The following is a 25,346-nucleotide window of genomic DNA, read 5'->3' as shown; positions in this document are numbered from 1 at the left end:
AGGCCCAGGCCCCAGGCCCCCGGCCCGCGGGGGCGCGCCCCGGCCCCGCGCGCTGCCCGCGCGCCCCGCGGCCGCCCCGAGTCGCCCCGGGGGTGCGCGGAGCCCGCCCGCCCCGCGCCTCGAGCGCCGCCGCGCTTCGGGGGCTGCGGGGGCCCGCCGGGGCCAGGGCACTATTTGACGTCGAGGAGACGGATCACCGCGGCGCAGCGATACGGCGCGCACCAATGGAGTTCAAATGTCAGCAAGTTTGAGGAGGGGTGAGGCGCCGGGGGGTGTGTTCCTCCGCCGCGGCCCCTTCTCTAAACGGCGCGGCTCCTCGGGACGCCGCATGGCACATGGGCTGCGGAGCGCCGGGGAAGCCCCGCCGCCCCGCCCGGCCCCGCCGCGCCGCTCCGCCCGGCCCCGGCCCCGGCCCCGGCCCCGGCCCCGGCTCCGGCCCCGGCAGGGCCCTCCGCGGAGGGCGTGGGGCTCCGGAGCTCCCGGCGAGCAGGTGACAACGCGGGCTGCCCAGCGCCGTGTGCGGAGCATGTGCGCGCCTGTGTAGCACGGGCTGCCCCCATGGGCAGCGGCGCCGGCTCCTTCCTCTGCCCCCCGTCTCTGGAAGTTCAGGCAGGAAACGCTCCTCATGTCTCCCAGATAAAAATAAAAGCGACTCCCTCCTCCCAGCAACAGAGTGTCCCAGAGCTCGGCCAGACGCGGGGCTGAGCCGGCCCCGCCGCCCGGCAGCCCGTCTCCCCCGGCCGCCCCGGAGCGCCGGGCAGCGCCGCCGCCTGCCCCATGGATATTGCAACAGGTCCCGAGTCCTTGGAAAGGTGCTTTACGCGGGGCCAGTCGGACTGCTCAAAGATGCTGGACGGTATTAAAATGGAAGATCACCCTCTGCGCTCGGGTCCGGCCACGTTAGGAGTGTTACTGGGTGAGTTGCTGCTCGTTTCTCGGCTATGCCAAAAAGCAAACCCTGCTGCTCCCCTGGCTCCGCTCGGTGCCCGGGGCTGCGCTCTGACGGAGCCCGAGCCCGGCTGGCTGCGGGCTGAGCAGCCTCGCCCCGGGCTGCAGGCGGGCGCGGAACTTTCTAACTGACACTTGCGGGGCGCAGACCTGGAGGCGGCCACGCTCGCCCCTGCCGAAGTCCGAGGCCGGCCGAGCTGCGCTGCTCGCGGCTGCCCGACTCCGGGCGCCGCGGCGGGGCCGGGACCGGGGCCGGGGCCGGGGCCGGGGCTGGGCGGGAGAGCGGCGCGGGGCCGGGGAGGCGCGGGCCCGTCCCGCCGCTTCACGCCGCTCTTTGCCGTTCCCAGGGTCGGACTGCCAGCACCAGGCCGTGTGCGAAGGCTGCCAGAGGCCCATCTCGGATCGGTTTCTGATGAGGGTGAACGAGTCCTCCTGGCACGAAGAGTGTTTGCAGTGCGCGGTGTGTCAGCAAGCCCTCACCACCAGCTGCTACTTCCGGGACCGAAAGCTCTACTGCAAACAGGACTACCAACAGTAAGAGCACTCCGTGCGTCCCACCGGCCTGGCCCGGTTCAGCCCGGCCCGGCACGGCTTGGCAGGGCCGGCTCGGCCCCGCGGTGCCCGCCGGCGGCGAGCGAAGCCCTGGCAGCGTGGCCCGGCCCGCCTCGGAGGCACGCTGCGAGACTCGGAGCGTGTTTCTGAGCGGGCCGCCTTTGGCAGCTTCCCACCGCGATCGTGCGAACGCCCAGAGCCCCTCAGGGACGGGGGGCTGCGCCCGTGCGGCGGACCCGGGGCTGCTGTGGGTGGCGGCCCCGGCTAGCGGGGACGCCGGCGCCGAGGCGGAGCGGCCGCCTGGAAATTAACGTTGCAGCGAACGGCGCTGAACGAGCGTTGAGACAAAATGTCCTTCCGAAGGGGGAGCTGCCCGCCGCGGGCTCCACAGCGCTTGGACCCGTTGCGGTCCGGAGTCCTGCGGTGCCGTCGGAGGGGGGCGGCGGCGGCTCGGCGCGGCCCGCCGCAGCTGTCGCCACCTGGGCTGCGGAGGCACCGCAGGGCCCGTCCGCCCTGGGTCGAGCCCCGTCCCGCCGGCGCCCCGGAGCTGCGCGGGGACAGCCCCGGCGGCCGGCCCGCGGTTAGTGCCGGCCGCGCCCGGCGCCGCGCAGGGAGCCTGGCGGCGCGGCGCCCCGAGCGGGCGGTGAGCGCCGGGGCCTCCGCGCGGGGCTCGGCGGGGCCGTCGGGGCGCACCCGTCGGGGCGAGACCGGGCGCGGGGCGCCCGTCGCCGGCTGCCGAGCCGCTGTCGGGGCGCGGAGGGCGCGCGGGCGGCCGTGCCCGCGGGCCCTGGCCGCAGGGTCTGGCGCCGGCCGAGCCTCCACGGCAGAGCGAGCGCGGCGCTGCCTCTTTCCTCCCGCGGCCGGGCGCTCCCCGCGCTTTATTTTATTTACACTTTATCCCCAAAATGTCAGGCTTTGTCGGGAAAGCGGCCCCCCGCCGCGCCGTGTCCTTGTGCGGAGACAGAGCTCCGGCCCTGCGTGGCGTTTGTCCTCCCCTGCAGAAGCCCACTTCATGCTTGTCACCGAAATTGAGGATCCTTTTTGTGCCGGGAGGGGGGCGAACATGGGCACTTCAATCACTAGGACATAATATGGCTCTGCTAGAAGTCTGGCAACAAACAAAGAACAACAACTATTGGTTTGCATCAACTTTTGTCAGGCATTCAGCAGGCTTCCAGAAAGGCCTGAAGTGGCTTAGTGGCAACAATGTGCATTTCATAGCTACAGCATGAAAATCCATCTCCATGGAAACTGGTAGTAAATGCTAACATGACATGCTGAGTATAAATATTGTTAAGGTTATAACTCTTGTATAAATGGCCTAGATAAATGTCCCCCTGTTTAGGAATTACAACAAAACGTGTTATTTCATACTGCAGCCCTTACCAGCATGCTATTAAAGAATCTTCCACAGGCCTGGGTACTTCGCATGAAAGTAGACCAGAGTTTGCCTCAGCTAGTTTGCCGCAGTCCTGCCCTTGTAGGGACTGAAATTTTAACAATATTTGTATTTTCTCGTGCTCATATTTGGGAAGAATCTTCGCATACTTTGTCTTTTACTTCTACACAAAATAAAATACAGCTTACTAGCTAGTGTGGTAGCTCGATGAAAGTTTTGCCAGTGTAGGTAGTATTACCTTTGATATTTTTGTTAATTAAGAAAGAATTTAAAATAGTGTTTAGGCTACCTAAAAAAGCATTGTTTGGCAATGTAAATATTTATGTTTATTATAAATAAATGTACCACTTTGGTCCTATCTTTAGTTTCTGTAAAATAAAGGAGAATATTTTGTGAGTTAAAAAGCAAGATAATAGAGTACTGCTTTGTATTGCTTTGAAAAAAAAAAAAAAGTTACTGACTGAAAATAGAAATGTAACTGGTTCAGAAATTTCCATATTATCAAAAGTGTCCCATTGTATAGGGGGGAAATGGGGTAACCAGGCTGACGAGCAATAAAAAGATATCAACATGTTAGCCTTTGTTGAATCCCAGCACCTAGTGTGACATTACATGATAGCCTGCTGTGTGTGCCCCTAAGGACTGACAGCAGAAGTAGCTCATGGAAAGGGGAGGGGAGACATGGTAAATCAAAATTTGTTTTCTCTGAAATTTTATTAGCCCAAAAGAGCAAATGTGAAACTATGCTGAAACTGTTTGCGTGCTTTCCCTGTCTGTAATATTTTAGGCTTAGAGAAGCATTCTTTTATGATAGCTAAAGTATAGAAATAGCTATAAAGACATGAAAACTATTTTCACGGGCTGTACGATGCAGATGATCAGTTTTATCAGTAAGAGTGTGGAGGGAGGAGTGAAGCCATGAGCAAGTTGTGCAAGTCATCTCCAGCATGCTAGTACAACCGTCATCCAAGACTGTAACGTACCGTGATGTATAACACCTATGTGCTAAGCAAATGTGCTTTGGAGTGCAGAGGTGAAACAGTACCAGTACAGAAGAAGACAATATCAGTAAAATCAGGTGCTTTCTGTTATCCTGAATCCTATTTACAGATCTCTGGAAAATAAAATAAGAGGGAGAATAAAGATTACTTAAATATCTTAGTTACTGAAATTAGCTTTAAATAGATTTTTCTGTATGTAGTAATGTAATTTAAAGGTCAGATTTCTCCAGAACTCCCAGGACTATAATCAAGTGCTGTGTGTATATCTTTGGAAAACTGATGTCTCGTCTTTCTAATGAAAGCAAGCTTCTGATGGGTCAGATATCAGACCTTAAACCTTTCACTGGGTCAGGAATGATCACTGCCCATCCTTGGATGAGGGCATTTCACATTAGGGGGGGAGGGTAAAAACATTTTTTTTTTTTTCCTAATAAAAATGTTGGCTATTTGAAGCTACCCCTATGCTTGGAATGTTAGAATAAATGCTGGGGGAGGTGGATTAGTGGCCCAAGCATGGTTTGAAGTAGTCAGAGGTGCCTGATAAATGTAATTTATTACAAAAATATCATTGGTGTATCAGTGGGACCAGCCTCTACGTTATGCATGAATTTTACACTCCTCTTACAGAATGCAGTTCAACTTTCTTTTTTTTTTTTCATGAGTACATACTGATCTTTTGATTTTACGTGAAGTATTTATTTTGCTGAGATGTAATATTTTGAGGGTCACAGTACATTTGATTGCAAGGCTTTTAAGGAAAAATACAGAGCAGTACAATGGCACCAGGAAGGCTGACTTTTGCAAGCCTGAGTCAAACAGAATCTCTTTGATTTTAATGAGAGCTTTGCCAAATTGCAGTATTGTTGCACATTTGGAACCTTACACTTGAGCTTTTTTTTCTAAAAAGAAGTTTTCTTTCTGACAAACTGAAACCTTTAGAGTGAACGTTTCTCAAAAATAGGTGTTTGGCAGTAGTTATTTTCAGGTTATTTGCTTAAATGAATTTATTTATTGTATCACTCATAACAGTGCTTCTTGCTACAAAGCATTAGTAATTAGAAATATTACATATCTTTTTCATTTTCATTTTGGTTTTTTTTTTGTGTTATGTGTGTGATTATGCTTTTCTGCTTTGTTTTTGTCTCACTACTGAGTGTTACACAATGATTTGCTCTAGTTATTGCTGATATTTAAAAATATAAATGCTATGAATAGTAACTATTTCAGGTTACATTTTTGCGTATGTAAGTAATAAATATAATTTCTAGAAAGTTCCGTATTCTTTTTCTAGCATTGAAAATAAAGGCTGTGGAGGGGGTCATTTATTCAAGGAACAGGGTAACAATCACAGTTCATATTTCATAATTTTTTATCTATGCATTTTAAGTTTTGCCTAGGGTAAGAAAGAGAAATATTTAGATTTTTGTTAGATTCTTCAAGATGTGTCAGACATTGTTTTAGCATCATTGTTGGATGCTATTAATAAAAGTACTTGCCATGTATTTCTGGTACATATTGATACTGTTCTTCATCTTTAGATCCTTTCTCGGCTGTGACTGTACTTACTTTTTATGTAAAATCAGCATGGAGCAGCATGTACCTAACAAAAATGAAACAAAATGCTGTGGAACTTCTTTGCTGTGTGTAAATGTTAACCTCTCTAGATTCTGGAAATTGCATCACAAGTGTAATAGTGAAACTTATGTTTCCCGGTTCTATTGCATTTTATATTCAAAATATAAAAGCTTCCTATTAGTAAATGTCTCTAATTTTCATGAATGTTATTTTTCTTCCAGAGAGAGAGAGTGAGCATTTCTATCATGAGAGCAGGCTGTGGAATGTAGGCAGAATTCGTGGTACAAGAGGTGACTCGAGCTCTCAGATTCTGCTACACGCAGAATGGGTAATACTGTTTACTAACAGGAAGATTTTATTTGTTTTCAGTTTTACATTTTTTTAAACTGGGGAACACGAGACTTATTGTTATGTTCATCAGTACAATTGTTCATCATCTGAATTTGGTAAAATTTTGCAGAGCAGTGGTGTCCCACTCCACTCCATTTGCCTCTTGTATTAGACTGTCTCTAGTCCTCGTGAATGTGTCATTAGGAAATAGCATAAAACTGATTGAAACTTAGAGATGAGGAGTAGCATAAGCACATACCCGAAAGACATACAGTAATGATTAAAGTTATGTCATCCACTAAAAATGCTTTTAAAAGTGTCTGAAATACTCTGGCATTTTTTTTCTGAAAAACCAAACGTTCCTGCATTATCAGACATATCAGCCCAATTAAAACGTCTTTGTAAGATCCGGCTTTACGAGCACCTCAAAACAATTCCAAAAGCAGGAGTGTTAAAGAAATGTAACTTATTTCTGCAGATGACATCAGCAGAATAGCCAGAGATTGGGCAGAATCCCCTCAGGTCCCCCCTGCGTCAGCAGGAATTCATCTCCTTGCAGCACGTAGAAGAGGTTGCAGAGGAGATAAATGCACAAGTTTTGAAATGGCACCGGATCAACAGAGCCAGCGAAGAGAACGGAGTTTGGTTAGAAGTTAGACTGAATAAATAGTAGCAGAGATATAGAGTGGAACGTGTTTTAAGAATTTGGGGAGATATTTTGGTTTCCTTCAACGATCATGGTAAACTTACTGGACAAAATAATTACAACAGTTATATATAAATTGTACTTATCAATGGTAGAAAATGATAGGGAAGAACTTTTTGCAATGTAGGCAATATGCAACTAGATTAATAAGAGGATAATTTTTAATATCAAACTTCCATCGTTAGAAGAAATAATAAACATGATACACAGTGTGAAAATTTCTTCACCAAAATATATAATAAACAGGAGTATTTTGTATTCTGCTAAGAAATCACATCTATTATTTTTTGGCCTAACATTTTAAGCTAGTTCAAAGGCATACATTGCACCTTTTCAACTATTAGTAATATATCATGATGAAATGTCTGGATTATGATGTATTTTCTTAGATCAATTACGTTATTAGTGTATTTCAATTGTAAATGTATATCTTCCGTGCCTCTGTTGTGGAGCAGCCTATAAAGCATGATATGTCTTAAAGTGCTTACTGCTCTTGTGATCTTTAAAAGTTGGGGCATATTTAATAACAGTTAGAGTCTGCTTAAATGAGTCAGATAGTTGGAAAGAAATTTTCAGAAGAAAAAAAAGGCGTATTTTTTCATAATGTATCTGTTAGTTTTATTTTTCATTCCAGACAAAATCCACAAAACTCAAATTTATACTAAATCTGCTTTTCTTCACTACTGTTCTTGAAACAAGAATTGATTTGATTTTGTTTAATATCTCATTCTACTGGAATGAAGAATGCAGCAGATAAAGTAAATTATTAGACATGAGCTTGAGTTCCCTACATACTCATAGTGCAAGTCAGTGGGAGATTAGAGTGCACAAGAAAAGAGGATGGGGCCTTCAGTGGATATAATGAAATACATACTTAAAAACAAACATGCTTGCTGTCCTGCATTGTGAAATGAGTGTGTACACGCAGTTAGGCGCAGAGACACACACACACACGCCTCCCACCCCAGTACCCATGCACAAAGAAGCCCATAGACTTCTGCTGACATGCTCAGTGGGGTAATTTTGGGGGGAAGACAGGATTAGTAACATGCTTATGCTCAGTGGGGTAATTTGAGGGGGAGGAGAGGATTAGTAAAATACTTCATTTTTCTTATCATTGTTAGACTGAAGAGCCGACAAGTACATTTTATGTTTGTTTGGTTTGCACAATACTTCTTGGGCTGTTTGGTTCTTGGGTCAGTTTTGGAAGAATGTGGTGTGTAAATGTAATAGTAATATTTCAAGATTTCACAAGTTGCATAATGTTCAGATTCACAAAAAGACTGTGAATTTTAAACCCCAGCAAAATGGAAAAAGAACGTTACAGTATCTTTTAAAAAGGGTGTTTCAGGTCAAAAGACATACTTGCAGGAAAACAAACAAACAAACAAACAAACAAAAAACAACAGGGATAAATGCTTATTTTTTCCTGCATTATTTTTTCTTGTATGATAAGTCACGTTATTGCTCAAGTAAGGTAAGAAAGCAAGCAAGCAAATAAAACTGTGAAGTGAATTGTACAGCAATCTCCAGTAAAGGTAAACAAGCCATGTATTACTCTTGGATGGTTTAGTGTGGTGGAAAGATTTTTTTGGCATGATTTGGGGATGATTGCATTACTCAGGAGGCAAAGATTGACTCATAATGAAATGACAGTGTCTTGTTCATTACAAAATATCAAAACTCCACATTTGTTCTGAAACAAAGAATAAGGTTAGATGTATGTAACAGTGCAATGTGAACCTTGACAGCTGAGCCACTGGCAGCCAAATTCTGAAATTAGAGGACTTACCGTGGATTTAGATGAGTGCAATTAAGAACACAAATTTCCTTTCTTTAACCGAATTGGATAAATATATCAAGCAAGCAGGGAAAGATTATTCAATATACACCTTGCAGACCTACGTAATTGTAGTGTGCTGTATCTAACGCTGTTACTTAAAACTGATTTTAGCTTGATAAAAAATGTTAGATTTTTTTTTCTTTTTTGGAAAACAGGAGTGTTTTCTGAATTAAGACACTGTAAAAATGTAACGGAGATAAGATTATTTTGCAGATAACTTTAACAGCACTGGTAATGTTTAGGGATAGAGACACTACTTCCACTAGTAACTAAGTAAAAAAAAATCATGTGAACAAATTCATATCTAATGTAAAATAAATACTGAAAGTAAAGTTAGACTTCTGAATTCAAGAATATAGAGCATGAAAGAAAAAAAATGAAGAAAAAAACTTTTCAGGTAGAACAAGCTGACCTTTGGTTTTAAATATAATGTTCTTTGGTGTTTATAACATGCATGCTAAAATAGATCCAAATATCTGAGTCTTACTTGCCATGTTCAGCAAAATTATTCACCATTTCCAGATGCTTCTTTAAATTCAAGATAAAATTGAGGCAGATCTTTGACTTTTTTTTTTTTTAATTACTACGCTTGCATTTTCTTTGAGTTCCTGAACTTGCTTTGGCTAGACTGTTACTCCTCAAATGAAATTTTATCTTGCTTTTGTTTTACCTTTTGGTATGCCTGCCTGCAATTGCTTTGAACATATGTTGACAAACTTGTCCAATCGCTCTGACTAAAGCAGTCACAGAGATCAGATCCAGCCACTGGCATCAGCGGGTTTTATAAAAAGTAAGGCAAATTATTGTGCTAGAGTGATGTGAGGAGCAGACGGGGATTTCTGTTCCCTGGAAGTGAGCAGTCAGTTGTCAAAACTGCAAAATAGGCTCTGATTCTTACCAAACAAATTACCAATAACAAATATTGTCTCCTTTTATACAACCGACACATACATAGAATATATGTGTTGCCATTGCCCTTTATTGGGTATTGAATGCACCTTATAAGTAGAAAGCACCATGTGTGGCAAATTATGCAATTTTAATGGAGATTATATGGGAGCTAACCCCTTAAAGTATCTTATATGCAACATTAAGTATACACTGTCTTTAAAAGATAAAGTGTTCAGATCAGTATTACCAGAGGAACTCAGGATCTGTTACAACTTTTCAAGACTGAGATGGAAATCTACCAGCCCAGCTAAAACCTACCTGCATGTTTCTTATCACGATGCTCAGACTGAACAGAGAGAATTTTACTCTCCTTTCAAAAACTATTTGCCGTGGGCAACTGAACAAGGAGACATTTGCAAGATTGTGTTACAGTAAAGGAATTGTTAATATGATTAATTCCAGTTTGTTATTTTGTTGGTTTTGAAATTTTACCGTGATCTTCATTATAGATACAGCAGAACCGATACAGCACAAATTGATTAAATGCCCTTTAATATCAACATAGACAAGGAATAACATATTTCTTAGGAACTTTATAAGGGTTTATACTCCAGTGTTTCTGTAACAAGCCAACACATTTACAGAAAACACTTGTCACGGAGGTCATTTGCTTTGTTTCCAAAACATACTACATATTTTATTTAGTATGCAAAAAAATTTTCCTTTGCAAATGTTGACATGAACTTGCGAACATGCAATTCCTATTGACTTCAATGAGAGCCATCCTCGCTCATCAAAGGATAGAATTTGGCTCTTGATTTTACTGCAATCAGTATATTATTTATAATGTACAAGCATGCACATGCACTCTCCCAGTAAGAGCTAATAGAATTTATGTGCACATGCTGAGGACCAAATCCTCCTGGTAGCTGTTTAGGAAGTTTGCTTTCATATGTTTGTTCCTTAGTGCAACCTGAATCAGCATTCACCGATTACAAAAACAAAAAACAGAACGAAAAAAAGAATAGAGGTCTTTACATAATCATCTACACCAATGCTATTTTTCCCAGTTATTACTTTTATTATTATTATTATTATTATCATAGGAAGCAAGCAAATTTGGATTTGCAGAAAAAAATTATTAATAATCTCCTAAAGCATTTATTACAACCAGTGATTACTCACTGTTCCATCAGACTGACTCAAACATTGCTACTTCTTGCAGTAGTTTCTCTTTTCAAAATTTAGCACTAATGCATTCCTTGTATATTAGAAAGCATGTTTCTTACAGAATGTGCATGTGAGAGGTGTGACTGGGAACAGTGTTTGTTCTTCAGAGGTCAGGCTCGGCAGAGCGCTGGGCATCGCTGACTTCCACAACCAGAGCTGGGGTCACCAGGAGCTCTGCAGGACCAGACCCTTAGGCTGCTGCATGATACGTGCCAAAACCCATTAGTGAGAAAGGTTACAATTGTCATTAACATCCATTCCACAGAACAGTTGTTTTCAACCAGTGTGATCCTATCCTTCGACATAATCAGCTTGCCTACAGCTAGCATTTTTCTATCACCTGATAGAGCCTACTCCTTTAACTTCACACTGGAAACAGCTTCTCTGATTTCTAATTTTCTGTTTTATGTCACAACTTTAATCCAGTTTCATGGGAGGGAGGGTGTTTGCTGAGGTTTCTTTTGATAATGCATGTAAAATGAGACAAGTATTTAATTCTGTATTGTACAGAACAGGCTTATTAGTAAATCAGAATAAAGCATGGTAGGAAACCAGGAAACTGAGTGAGTCGCAAAACACAAAAAAATGCAAAACAGAACACTGAAATGACCACAGAATAGGCAAGCTGCCTCCAGTTGGTAGAAGCTTTGGTGCAGTAGGGTACAGCTTTATGTGGTAGTCTGGTATCTCCAGCACTACCCATAAATATTCAGGATTTTCTGCAGACATTTCTTTGTAGTTAATGATCAGTGTTAAGCAACCTCTACTGCAACAGCTCTTCATTTATATATTTTAGCAGTGCTGTGCCCTCAGAACTGTGGTAGATCTTGGCCAGGAGCAGGCCAACCTTCCTGTCTCTGTGAACCTTGTAGTGAGCTTTTAACATGGTCAGGAGCCACAGAAGGGATGATTGCAGATGCTGCAGGGAGCTGTGGGGGGACATTGAGCTGGGAGGAGTGAGAGGTGCCTCCAGCTGCCCACGGTCCCGCTGCTGCAACACAGGCTGGAGCTGGCTGGGCACACAGCCTTGTTTTCACCTGGTTTATTTCTTCCAGCAGCTGGGGATGCAGGCTACCTGGTCCATCCTCCCTGTCAGTCAAATGATGGAGCTGTGCTTGAGCTGCTCATGAACTGCACGTAGATCAAAAATCCCCAGCTTGGCTCCTCCAGGCTGCGGCAGGGGAGCGGGAGCCGTGTGGGCACACAGGTTGGTGCACACTGTGCGTTTGGGATGCGATCGCACACGCTGTCTGTTCAGAGGTGTCTGCATGGTCATTGGGATGTTTGTGTTTCTGACTTTTCCTCCCCTCTGACCTGGATATTAATAATCATGGCTTGCCAACTGAATTTCCTCTCTATGAAGGTTTGTACAGGCAGGCTTGATTCAGTGCCTATCTGTTGCACTTTTGGAGAACAGTCCTCATGCTTCCGGAGCTTGTAGTGGGCTGTGGCTCTCGCTGAGGTCAGCAGTGCATTCCTGATGCAGCTGTCACTGGCACATGAAGTGCTCCCTGCACGAGGCTGCTGATGCTGCCAGGTCATTGGCCCCCACAAGGGCCTGAGCTGGCAAATCCTCCCTCACAGGGCTCCCTAAGTAATGCCCTGGAAGCCAACTTCCCTGGCATGCAGTGGCTTGCAGTATCATGCAAGTCCAGGCTACCTGACAGTAAACATCTAGAGAGAGCTTGGTGGAGCTGTTCACTGCAGTTTTTAGGAATGGGGCTCTTCATAGGCCAAAGCCGCCCCAAGTACCTTGTTTAACATTGCGAGTTGTCCTCTCAGTTGGATCTTGGCATGGGCTTCATCTGGCGACGATGAAGGTTTTGCACATGGAGCATGACCCCATAGCTCAGCTTCCCCTCGTGCTAGAGCTGATGAAGAAAGTGTGATGGGGCCCTACATGAATGCTCATACCAGCAGTAAGGCTTTAGAAATCCAACCCTTTCCTTCACTAAATGTCCTGACAAGGACAAGCTCTTATTCTTCACAACTCTGGTGGCTCTGTTGTCCTTCACAAGCTGCTTGTCTTCTCTGTGCTTATGTGCACTGGGGAAATGGAAATATTATAATTCTAGTGCTTCAGTCAGCTTCTGATTATTAATGATTAGACTCCAGAGTCATAAAGGAAGAAGATATAGAGAAAGAAACAGCAAAAGCTGCCCCTGTGCAGAGCCAGTCTGTCCCAAGTCCCAGTGAATGAGTTTTGCCTCCCACACATAGCTCTCTTGAAACTGTAGAAGAAAAAAAATATTCCGAAGTGATTCTATTGACAGTAACTTTACGACACGTCAGTATGGTTTTTGTTACATGCAAACAATCACACAGACTCAGACTCGGGAGAATACATGCCTTTCCGTGTTTTTAAATGGCCGTTTTTAGCTTTTAGGTTTCGGTGCTTTAAGCACCACGTAGTAACAGAAGGTGGTCAAGGAAGACTCGGTGAAGGTCAGCGAACCAACGCCGTACGGCGCAAGCCCCCAGCCGGGCCGCAAGCAGAACTTGCGTCCGCAGCTGGGGAGGGAGCGGGGCAGGGGCTCCAGGACCTCTGCTGCCGCCAGCCCTACGGCGCGGGGGGCGGGCCCCGCCGCGCTGGGCAGCAGGCACCGGGGACGCGCTGCCCGTCGGCCGCGCCCGGGAGCACGCGAGCAGGCAGCAGGCCGCCCCGGCCGCCGCCGCGCCCTGCCGAGGGCCGGCGGTGCTGCTGGCGGGTGTCCCGCCGGCGGCGGCCGCGGGAGGGCCGCCGGGCCGCGGGGCTCGGGCTCGCCTCCCCGCGCGCCCCCGTTCTCGGCGGGCGCCGGGCCTCGTCCCGCGGCTCGGAGGCGGCCCCGAGCCTAGCGGCGGCCCCGGCGGGGCGGGCGCGGGGAGCGCCGGGCGCCGCGCCCCGGCCGCGGCGTCTGCGGAGCGCGGGCTCCGCGGGGCCCGAGCGCGCTGCGGGGCCCGGCCGCGGGGGGGCCGGGGCCGGGGCCGGGGCCGGCGCCGGCCCGGAGGCACCGCCGGCCCCAGCCGCCGCCCCCGCCGGGGCGCGGTGCTCCCCCGGCCGCGAAGGGAGCGGTCCCGCGCTCCCGCTATCGCCGCGCCCGGCGGCGGTGCCGCTCGTCCGCGGACCCCCCGCGCTGCACGTCGGTGCGAAGCTTCCGCTGGATGCTGCCTCGCTCCCGTTCACACACGCGCGCGAGAGCGATTGCATACTTCGTTGCGTCTTTTTCCCCAGTTTTCCCGAGCTGCGAAGATGCTGTGCACGCATTTCACCTTACAAAAATCGCGAAGGGGCGACAGTACCAGTGCGGTATCCGCGTGCAGTTTGTGTTGGCGTTTGCGTGGGCACTGATCCCTGCACCAGATATGACAATGCCCTGTGTGTGCATTCGGGTTTGTGCATATGTGCTTGTACAAAGACAAGCAATGCTATGGTTTCTTACAGATGGAACACAACGATGGGAGTACTTGTAGTACAAAATACAGGGGAATACTTGTAGTATAAAATCCATAATTAAGAGCAATATATGAAACGTTACAAAATTACAAATGCAGTAAAAATATTTGAGGGAATAAATGGAATGTGAGATGTTGCAGCAATGCTATCACTGCTTGGCATCATTGCTTTCAACCTGCCAGGCTTTGTGGTTGGAGCTGTAACACACAAGAGAGCCAGCCCGTAGGAGCAGAAGGCGTTGCTGCCAGCAGCCACATTGTTCATGGAGGGACACAAGTATGGTGCTGCAGCTGCTGCACCGTGGTTACTCCTGGTTGTCACTGCCTGGTGGGAACCACGGTGGGAGGGCTCTGCATGGAGAACGTGGGGTTTGTCTCACAGCTGCAGCTTGCCACGTGCCCAGCTCTGGGAGAGGTGACACATGTCCAGCTGCTTGCAGGGGTCTCTGAGCTGCTGGGGCGCATCCCGTCTGAGTGGAGCAGCCGGTGCTGGCAGGGTAAGCAGCTCCTGTTAGTTTGGCCCTCAGAGCCACGCTGCCTCAGCCCCCGTGCCTGGGCCAGTTCCCCAGCATGGCTTTGTGGGTGTGGAGTAAATTAGCCTTGATGGCGCCTGCATTAATTTTATGTGGGAGAATCCCCAGCCATTCCAGGGCAATTAAAGGAAGAGCAGCCTTGCCCAGCACAGCTTCCTTCCCATCCAGCCACCATTCCTGCTCAAGGAGATGGGAGGACTGAGTGATGGGCTGCACTTGGGGCCCTGCCACCTGCCTATTGGCTGCAGTCAGAGCAGGGTGGTCCACGGCCCATAGGGACCACGCTCCTCAGCTGGGACGGGCAATGGGACTGCACGGTGGCTGAGATCAGTGAGCTGATGCTCGTGTTACAGAAAGGATGTAGAACAAGCCCAAGGCAAGCAAGCTGTCTTCATTTCATACATGTTCCATGAATACTGGTTGTCTAGCATAACTGAAGCCTGTTTGTGGCTTTTTTTTTTTAACTTAAAAATTCAGCTCATATTTTGGCAGGGGTTGTCTGAGTGCGTAGCAGATACATTCAATGACAAGAGCTGTAACAGTCAGTTTGTTGGATGCCACAATTAAACCTCAGCTTTTTCGCCCAGCCATTTGAAAGCCAGTGGCAAGTTGTCGCTCAGGCAAGAATACATACAAACAAGGTCAGTGCATAGCCCCAGATCCTAACAATGTGATTTTCATCACCTTACCAGTCTTTGGGGAGTCTTCAGCTCCCATCTGGAAGTACCTTCAACCCTTTCCAGCTACGGATCTTGAAATAACGAGAACAGAGAGAAAACCAAAATTACATGGAGTTTATTGCCATTTCAGAAGGGAAAAAGTGTTTGAAAAAGTTTATTCAGGAAGCCAGGGGAAGTTAAGTGGGAGACATTTGCCATTTCATCAGTCTGTTGGTGATAGCCATTCATGCCATAAATGGCTTGTGTCATTTGATGCCAAAAATAACACAATTTTCCTCCCCAAAGGCCTATAGGGTTTTTTTTTTGCAATAAATGTTTATTTGTTAATAATATACTTTAAACAGCCCAGTCTTGACCTCAAGTCTCCAAAAGAATCCATCTTCTCTCTGAAAAATCCTACATAGTTTGTGTAATTTTTTCTGGGAAGGTGTAATTGATGGTGCAGTGAAGGGTAGTGTGTTTGCTTTAACTACTGCAGCTGCGTGGATTAACTGTTTATAAGGGCCTACTGTGCTTTGAATGGCTACTTTCTTAGATTTCAAGCCATAATTGACAGCACTTCCTAATGGTTTTGTGGATTTGCTTAAGTTTGATCAGTAAAAATAAATTTCTGCATTTAGCTCACCCATTGTTCTTTTCTCCTGGCTGTTTTGAAATCTTTTAAACATTTCTTTGTGATAGTTCTGTTTCATTGGTTAGCCTACAAAGCACAGCATTTCAAATGGAGATGACTGATACAACTACCTTGTAGATCTGAGCTTGGGTTAGATCTAGTTCCCCATCTTGTGTTGATTTCAGAAGAAAATGTAATAGAAATTTGGGTACATAGCAAATAACCTGTATGCAAATATTTGTGACAGGTTTTCTCAATTTAGTTATTTGGAGTCTCTACAGTTTAGCACAGAACTGACAGGTATGAAATAGATGCAATTAAATATTTGAAAACATAAAAAAGGATTTTGTAAATATGCTTAATGTAGAAACTGTTATATTGAGAAAAAAATAGTAAGTCAGGTAGTTAATTTATAATATCTTATACTGGTTTGATATTGTCTTCCCAAAAGCTGCAGTTAGGTTTTCACTGGCAAAGTGTTTGTGGAATGTCAGTGGTATGTGATCTACAGCCCAGTAATCTAACAATTGTCTTTTCATTAAATTACCAACTACCACTGATTTAACCAATGTTAAATCATGTTTTTGTTCTACTATCTACCACTCTGATCCTTCTCTCTTATGATTTTTATTTAAATTTTTACTAAAAAAACCCCACACAAACTATTAAGACACTTGTCAGAATTTTTGCTCGTTCTTAAATGCAAATGTGGTTTTCTTGAAGAAATATATAGGCCTTATTTTCTTTAAGAACAACTGAGCTATGGAAGAGAGTTACATGTTTAATTTCTCAAAGCATTTCAGCTTAAAGTGCTAGTTTGTTGTCAGTCAGACAGGCACTTGGACAAAATAAGGAACAGTATGTATAAAATGAATGGAATTTATTTTTTTCTTTAAACATTTTGCATTTGTGAAGCTAAATTATTTGGATAGTATGCACACTTGTGTACTTAGTGCAAAACTTACTTTAGTGGGACACCATGCTGCTAAATGGCACTAGTAGTTTACACAGAATATGTTTGCAATGCATTAATTGCGACAAGTATATGGTGATTTTAAAAATATATATTTTTGAGAAGCACAGCTTCTAGCTTGGCTTGTCATCCTGCAATAATAAGGTGGTTAATTTTACCCAGTTTCTTCAGCTGTTTACAAGGTAAAGTTACACACACAACTAGTTGAAGAACTAGGAGTCTTAGGGTAGCTAAACTGCATGGCAAATGCTAATTTACTTCCCAGAGGTATTTTCTGGGGCAATCTAAGCCACTGTAACCTGAACAACTCTCCTCTTCTGTTGCTGGCAAAGGCTCGTCTTGTCTTTGTGTCCAGTTTGATTTTTGCAGGACAGACTTCTTGACCTTAAATTTAGCCTCTGTTGGATCAGTCCTGTTAAAACAAGATCAAGTCCAAATTTTCTTTCCCAATTTGAAAATATTTGGAAAATAACTTTAAGACTTTTCACAGCTTCCTGCCATCCTGCTGCTTCTGGCACTGCTGGTGAGTTCGAGCCAGAGCAAACAGCCCTGCTGCTGCTGGTGGGGGCTGCTCCCGTGGGGCCCTGCGGTATGCACGGGGCTGCAGGGGCTCCATGGCCTGGGGTGTTTGCAGCTCAGCAGTAATGGCAGCCAGCATATCTTGTCCTGTCTGAGGAGCGGAGCAGAGAGCAGAGGAGAGGTGCACAGAGTGTGCCTCAGCCTATGGCGTGCACGTGAGCTGCCATAGCAGGCAGTGCATGCAGCGGTTCGTGCCCCACTGCTGGCCAGCCTGGCCACATGGCCTGCCTCACTCATCTCCCAGTGGTGTGTGCGATGGCCTCCAGTGACACAGAGTGATGTCTGGGCTGTCTTGGGAATGTTGGGGGACCACGCATGAGGACATGAGTCCTGTGGTTGCCTGGGGGGCTGTGCTTGGCATGGTCAGGATGCATGTGGGCTGCTCACAGCACAGCCACATGGCTGCGTGGGTGTCCAGCTACAGCATGCCCAAGGACAGCGGCGCCACATCCTCTGCACTAGTGCTAGGGGTCAAGCATCCCGTCACTCTCCTCTGTCCCCAGAAGGCAGCACTGTTCAAACCTCATGTGCTTCCTCTCAGGCATGGGAGAGCTTCCACGCTGCCAGGGCTCCTCTGGTCACTCTGGCCTGTGTGTCATGGGCTGGACCTGCCCTGCTCCTAGCCACACAGCAGTGCTCCCTGGCTTATCCCTATGGGCACCAGTGACGTCTCTCCAGGTCCTTCCAAGGCAGTGCGCAGTGACTCATGCTGTCAGCATCGGCTGCCTGTTTGTGAAACCAAAAAGAAACCTGAAATTGGCTGAGAGCAAAACAGCCACATCTCTAAGGCTAATATGGATTTGTCACTTTAAAAGGATATTAAACGTCCTCCTTTGTTATACAGAGACTGGGCTTTGCAATTTTTCAGTCTTTTTGCCAGCTTACTTTTGCATTAAAGCAACTGACATAACATTTACCTTTATCCTTGTGCATGAGTATTCCTGCTAATTAATTCAGTAACTTTTGACCTTCTGTTTAAAAGATCACAATTGATGGTGTTCCTGAAGACACTGACGTCCTTCAGGATGCTTAGTCGTTCATTTATTATGAACATAGCTGTAGCATGATGGCTCGCATCTTTGTCCTGTTATATTCTTGTAATAGCTAACATTAACAAAGTCAAATGGACAAATGAACAAGAGGAAAAGAAGAAAAGCAAAGGAGCAATTAAATGTAACTTTTCATCATGAAAAGGATTTCACTGGTTTATCTTCTAATAAGATTATGTCACTGACACAAGTACCTAGAAGCCCTTGATTGACAGCCTCCTGTACTTTTATCAGGCAGTGTGACACTAAACCTCAGGGCCTTTTGTCCGATAGAGTGAGCTCACGGAAACTTGCCATCCTAATCCCCTTATTCATGTCAAGCACAGAAAAGAAGTCCTGATCAGATGGCACCTTACAACAGTGTCACCTCCACCCCCTCGTAGCTGGATGAACATTGGACATCTGCTTAGTTCTCTGACTGCACTTTGCTCTGCTAGAGCAGAGAGCTCCTGCCTACTGTATTACACATTCCCACTCCTGATTGCTCTAAGCTGTGATTATTACATGTTTTTGGTGTATCACGCCTTGCACTGCTGTGAATGACTTGCATTTTCTGTCCTACTTCCATCCAGGGGAAGCTGGATATGTGGTGCAGAAAATCCCAGGGGGACGATAGGAGGATTCTTAGGCTAACTTTTCGCGTTTTAATTTTCTTAGCATTTCTCAAAAGAAGGAAAGACCTTTAGGAAGGTATTTCTTTTTCCTTCATGCATTTAAGACTATGTAGGGAGAAGTATCGCTAAGTGTCTACAAACTTTCTGTTGAGAGAATGGAGTAAGTAGGACTAAAAACAAATGATCTTTTCATGAGTGTAGGGTCAACATGAGGTGCAAATACTGTTATTGTTTAGTGGTAATTGTTAATAGGTTTAATATTTTTCCAAAGCTCAGAACAGAATTCTATGTAGTCCTCAAGGTATGGATACCTATAGAATTCGCTCCTAAGTGTTGTAGAAGTCAACAATTCATCCCAATAGATGGTATTATAAGTTTCATAGCTACAGCTCTTTCTTAGTTGTAGGAATTCCTTTGTGCGTATCCCTGCAGTAACCTATTTCAAGTAGGGCTTCCCTGCGGTGCTTTATTTACTTGTCCAACTGTTTGGAAGTCTGTTAGTCTAAAGATCAGATGCTCTGAAACAAATCTTATTACTTTAACCAGCTCTGCAAATTCTTCTTTCTCCATTTTTATTGACTTCTCTTCAGCTAGAACTAATACATGTGCAGCAGGTGGGCAAGCATGTCTCTCAAAGTTTAGCCTCTCAGATTTAACATGAGAAACGATAAATCTTTTTGTTTTTCTTGGAAAATGTGGGAAACCACAGGTATTTGAAGAGTTGCTTCTTTAGTGGATTTATGAAATTTATACTGGTTGCTGCAATTTTTGAAACAGAAGTCTGGGAAATTTTAAAAGAATGCAAGAATGCTGCATTCTGGTGTATAGACTTTTTTTTTTTTTGAAGCTGTAATCAAAAGCAAGGAAATGAGAAATTTAAAAGTTTTTTTTTTTTTTAATTTAAAAAAAAAAAAAACTTTCATCCAGCCTGGCACTACTGGTAGAGATACTTCAATTAATTTGCTTCAAGCTAGTTTACTCAGCACTACTCACCAGTCTTAGTTTTAGAAGGTGTGTCTAGCTCCTCTGTATTTTTCATCTTTATGAACATTTTTTAGTAAGTTTAGATGTTAAAAGTCAGTGCTAATTAAGTGTTTTAAGAAATTATCTTTCAGGAATTCCCCTTCCCCCACCCAGTCTCCTGGCGACCTTGTGCGCCCCAATCTGAGCACACATCTGATATGCAGGAAATAGCTGCATCTCCCATGGCACTTAGCTTCAGCAGATATCAAAGTCCTTTACAAAGTGACTTGCCCAGGGTTCCTGCAGGCTGGGGCCTGTCCAGGGTGCTCTCCTCCCTGGGACACACCATTTCCCATGTCTTCTGAGGACCTGGGCAGTACCAGCCATCAGGATGGGAAAATTCCCATCTGAGGTGCACAGAGGAGTTCACCACTGTTTCCTCCAGATTTGTTTGTTCCACCTTAAACATCAGTGGCTTTTGTCTTACAGTGCAAGCAAATGAGAATGTACACTGCATTGTTTTTTTAAAAAAACAGCAAGCAAAGGAATCTGGAAAGTAGTGATGCTTCCTTTTGATCAGAGGGCTGGGGCACCTTTTCTGTGAAGAAAGGCTGAGAGAGCTGGGGATCTATCTTCAGCCTGAAGAAGAGAAGGCTCCAGGGTGACCTCGTTGCAGCTTTTCGGTACTTAAAGGGGTCGTATAAAAAGGGTGGAGAAGGACTCTTTACTCAGGTAGATAATGATAGGACAAGGGGGAATGGTCTTAAACTAAAAGAGGATAGATTTAGATTAGACATTAGGAGGAAATTCTTCACTCAGAGGGTGGTGAGGCACTGGAACAGGTTGCTCAGAGAATCTGTGGATGCCTCATCCCTGGAGGTGTTCAAGGCCAGGCTGGACGGGGCCTTGGCCAACCTGATCTAGCGGGTGGTGTCCCTGTCTATGGCAGGAGGGTTGGAGTTAGATGATCTTTGGGGTCCTTTCCAACCCAAGCTATTCTATGATTCTATGATTCCCTTCAGCAGAGCATGTTTTCTTTGAATGCATAGCTCTACTCATATCTCAAAATCTGTATCAGTTTAGTGGCAGTCTCTATAGTGAGGAAAGGACTGGATGAAGTGATCTGAAAAAAAAATAAATTATATATCCATCTAATCAGTAAGGCTGGTGAAGGACTGTCTATAAAATGCCTGTAAACATTTAAGGTCAGTTAACTAATAGCTGAATTGTGGCAGAGAGTGTGATGTCAGAGTGTGCTTGGGGAACAAGTCTTAGTAAAACTGTAGATAGTCTTCAAAACAACAGATTTTTCAAAGAAATCCTCACTTAAATGCAAGAACAGGAGTATTTTAACATAAGAGAAATGTTAAATGCAAACCAAAAGAATGCAGTAAGAGGCTGTGAATACTTCAGAAACAATCAGTTCAGAAAACCATCTGAAATGCCATTTATCTCATGGATATAGCATGAAATGTTGAGGCTCTTCACTGTGCCAATTTGTGCATACAAGGCAGTAGCTCAGTCACTGATGGTTCCTGGCAGGATTTCATGTAGTAAAAACTAACAGGTCTGTTTTATAAGGAAGCAGACAATGCAACATTTTCTGCATCCACCAGAGATAAGCAGACCTTACAATCAGCAGCACGCCCTGCAGCTTTATAAAACAGCCCATCAGATCTGCTTGACATGTCTTGCCCATCTCTTGAGCAAGTGGGTCAGTAAGCAGGGGAGACAGCGATCCACCCACATGAGCGTGGGGAGGTGCTGCTGCATTAGCAGCACTTGATGCTAAAGCATTCTCATTGAAAGAAAAATAACTTTTGTTTGGGCCAAAAAAAAAAAAGAAAAAGAAAAACCTTTCGGGGATTGAATTTCAGAGCCTCCCTGCCTTTCTCTCAGCCCCCTCCAAAGGCTGAAATGATTTGTGTGCGAGGGCCTGTGACCCAGGGAGGCATTGAACAGCAGAGAAGGGAAACATTTGGAGTTCAGAGGGACAGTGGGTCTTGATGACCGGCATAAGACAATGCAGATGTTTCAGATCAGGAGGTTGCCGATGATGACAAGAAAAGGCCCCCAACAGCCTACAGGCTTTGTTCTTTTCTACAGTCCTTTTTTGTTTTCCTTGGTGCCACACCTCACAGGATTACGTTTTTAGGACTTATCATAGAAGAATCTCTGTGTTTATTGTATTGGATAGCTCTGGAAAGTAGGGTGGGATTTTAATTTCTCCCTCGGGAGTCTGTTACAAGGTGTGTGCCATGGGTGTTGGCAGTGGCAGAGTGCACCCAGTCCTGCTGCCTCCTGCCCCAGTGGCAGCTGCAGAGCTGAGCTGTGTGTGCTGCAAGGCCTGACAGTGGCCCACGGAGGAGGATTGTCTGCAGTAGAAGTAGAGCCAGTGGAAGAATAGTTTTTGGACAAGAGTCCAACAATAACTGCATGTCCCATTGCCTTGTCTGATATAAACAGAGATTTCCTGGAAGGAGGACAGATTCTGGGACAAGGAAAGAAAAATACTGGCAGAGGGAAGGAGGAGGAGAAATTGTTTGGGATCCTAATTCAGCAGTAGGTCTGCTGAGGGTCTGTGTGCTGATGTCCTTTGTGTTTCTGCACATGGGAGAATTGGAGAGAAACTGGGGGGCAGCACCAAATCCTGAGCCTTGGTCCTGATATGTGGGCTTGGCCTGTGTTAACAGCCAGTGAGAAAGTACCTCAGCACCACAGGGCTAGAGGTTAGTTCAGATTTTATGCCTGGGCTGTGCTGTGAAAACAGTGTAGCAACATTATATACGTAATATTTACATGAGCAACAGAAGAATGGCGTGGCCTACGGTGTCCAAGCTGGGGAAGCAGTCCCTGATTGTGGCTGGTTGAAGGCTTACCACTCAAGTAACAGCAGACAGCAGCACTGCTGCATTTAGGTGCGTGCTGACGTCTGTGGGTTCCCCAAGGCCATGGGAGAAGTCACGTCCATGCTGCCTGCTGGTAGCACTGGGTATGGGCTCGCTTTACCGGGTTCATGGAGTCTCTTCTTCACCCGTAAATCCCTGAATTACATGTCGGCAGGGAGGAGAGAGGAGAAAGATGTTAAAAATACTGTTTGCTTAAAAAATTATATATAGTCTTTTGGCTTGAGGGGATGCAGAGGTTGTACAAGGTCCTCCCTGCATCTTGCTAGGAAGAGGAAGGATCCCTATGTCCGTTGCATGCTGCAGCAGGAGGTGAAGAAGGAGCTGTGAGAGAGCCGGGCAGAGTTACCCCCTCCTGCCGCTGATCCCAGAGCAGAGCCCAGGCATGTGCCCCAGCCCCAGCCTGTCACCGCTGCTCAGGGCACTGCTGCAGAGCACTGCCTGCGCCCCAGAGCGGCGGCAGCAGCAGTGGATTTACTTCTTGGCACCGCTGCAAGGGGGACTCTGGCTGGAGTGCTTCCCGCAGATGCTGCCAAGATGGAGCCTGGCAAAAGAGTTAGTTTCCTAACTGTGACAAATGCCTGCCTGAAAAAATGTGTCTTTATTTACAAGTGTTGTGTTCAATTAGCCTTATGTTTTGCAAAAGCTATCTTGTCCCTCTAACAGTCTACCCTACAACTTGAACCACTCCTTCTCAGAAAAAGGCTAGATTTTTTTTTTTAATGTTTAGGAATCCCATATTTCTGGTGTGCCACAGCTGCCTGCCTTTAACCTCTTCTGGTGACACTAATCAATATGGTAACTTCTTGGTTGTAATTCTACCACAGGAGCACCATCAGTTAAGCTTTTCATTACCTTTTTTTACAGTGTTACTGCTTTCTTCTCAGGTATAGCTAAAAAAAAAAAAAAAAAAAGAAAAAAAAAAAAAGAAAACATGGTCCCTAGAGAACTTCTAGGATGAGGGGTTATAATTAAGAAAACACTTTCCTGTTCTGTTTTGATTTCAGAAAAAAAGTGACCACTACCTCAGTGTGATTCCTCACCAATGAGACTGATACAGCTTTGCCATTTGATTTTGGCACTCCCCGATGGGCTTATAATAGAAACTGAGCATGGCCTTTATTATCATTACGGTTGAAAGAGCATTAGCAAGGGTACAACTCAAGTTTTGAACATATGCTGGAACATACCCATAAAATATTAAAGAAAAGTTTTCAATAACAATTGTATTTAGAAACAAATTATCTTGGTTTTCCATTTCTGGGCTGTTCTTTGTGAAGCCAAATGGTCGCTGTCCCAGGGATAGTCTTTCTGCAGCATCGAATTTGGGGTTTCAGACACAAGAGAAGCAAAATGCCTACTTTAAAATGGTGCTGAGCTAGCAACAATGCTTCTGAGGCCAAAACAGCTTCACAAAGTACCATCTCTGGTAATCAGCTGATTTTTTTTTGGGTCATATGTAAATTAAGAACACATCTGCTTTCCATATGTCTCACATACACAGCTTACATATGTTTTTGGATGTATTATCTTAATCATATTTATTGGACAAAGCAAAAAAAATGAAGTTTAAAATATTTTTGGATTCATAATATTATAAAACCAACAACTATAAAGCAAATGAGTCATGTACTACACTCCAGTTATAGTGTACAATTACGGCATGTATTTAAGGGCTATATTTCTTAGCTGGAGTGAAATCTATAGGCAACAATGCTATCTCTCCTGTATTTTTGTCTAGCAGAGATCTAAAGAAAAATTAATTACACTTCTTTGACTGATTGTTATTCTGCTGAAGTATGGTTCTAATCCTTATTAACATTCTCTAAAGTCATGCATGAAATATGACTTTTGCACCACACTCTGTGGCATATGTTTTCTCTTTCCAGAGTATTTTTCAAACTATCTTCAACCCTCACTGCTGTTCATTATTTTAAGATAGGTTTAAAGTTTGCCACAGTCTCAAAACTGATCCAGTACAGAGCGTTGCAAAGGAAAAAAAATGACACATCATTCTGCTCATGAACACAAATTGCTTCTGATTATTTAGCTTTGAATGTTCTCCTCATACTGTTTTTATTAAAAGCCCCAGTATATTTACTCTTGATAGTGTCTTCAATTAAGTTAAAAAGAGTCCCTTTTCTATAGCAGTATGTAAAGAAAATAGTTGTTACAACCGCAAAATTACCGAAAAAACCTGGTTCTAGTAAAGTACTACTTCAATTCAACAACCACAGCACGAAGTTTGCTGTTTTCTTGTAAACTTTCCAACCATTAGATAAACAGTGTCTGTATCTTCACATAGAAAGAAGCACCCTCTCTTAGTTTAAGGATAGTTGTTTTCTTACAGCTCTCTGCAAAGTATGTACTCCATTAATCCATTTATCAATACAGAAAACTTGCTCTTTCAGAGCTAGAATTACTCTTTTTGACCATTTGTGAGGCAGGTCTTTGCTCAGCGAACAGTTTTGGTAACAAATTGCTAAATGACTTAGGCAGAGCACTCTGTTTCTGTTCATTTGCCTCCTT

The 25,346-nt window shown here is 45.2% G+C and overlaps 1 protein-coding gene across 4 annotated transcripts in view; it reads left to right on the top strand.

The window, feature by feature from the left end:
• Window positions 1-434: 434 nt before the first annotated feature.
• LMX1B (LIM homeobox transcription factor 1 beta) overlaps window positions 435-25,346 on the top strand; it is a 120,160-nt gene continuing 95,248 nt past the window's right edge. For all 4 annotated transcript variants that reach the window (XM_050714599.1, XM_035555258.2, XM_050714600.1 and 1 more), the window contains exons 1-2: window positions 435-916; window positions 1,296-1,482. In XM_050714599.1, the coding sequence (XP_050570556.1) occupies window positions 778-916; window positions 1,296-1,482 (326 nt within the window). In that variant the 5' untranslated portion in view covers window positions 435-777. The remainder of the gene's footprint in view (window positions 917-1,295; window positions 1,483-25,346) is intronic.

The sequence above is a fragment of the Cygnus atratus genome, chromosome 19, assembly GCF_013377495.2.
Source record: "Cygnus atratus isolate AKBS03 ecotype Queensland, Australia chromosome 19, CAtr_DNAZoo_HiC_assembly, whole genome shotgun sequence".
Taxonomy (NCBI): domain Eukaryota; kingdom Metazoa; phylum Chordata; class Aves; order Anseriformes; family Anatidae; genus Cygnus; species Cygnus atratus.
This window is presented reverse-complemented; position numbering and strand designations above follow the sequence as displayed.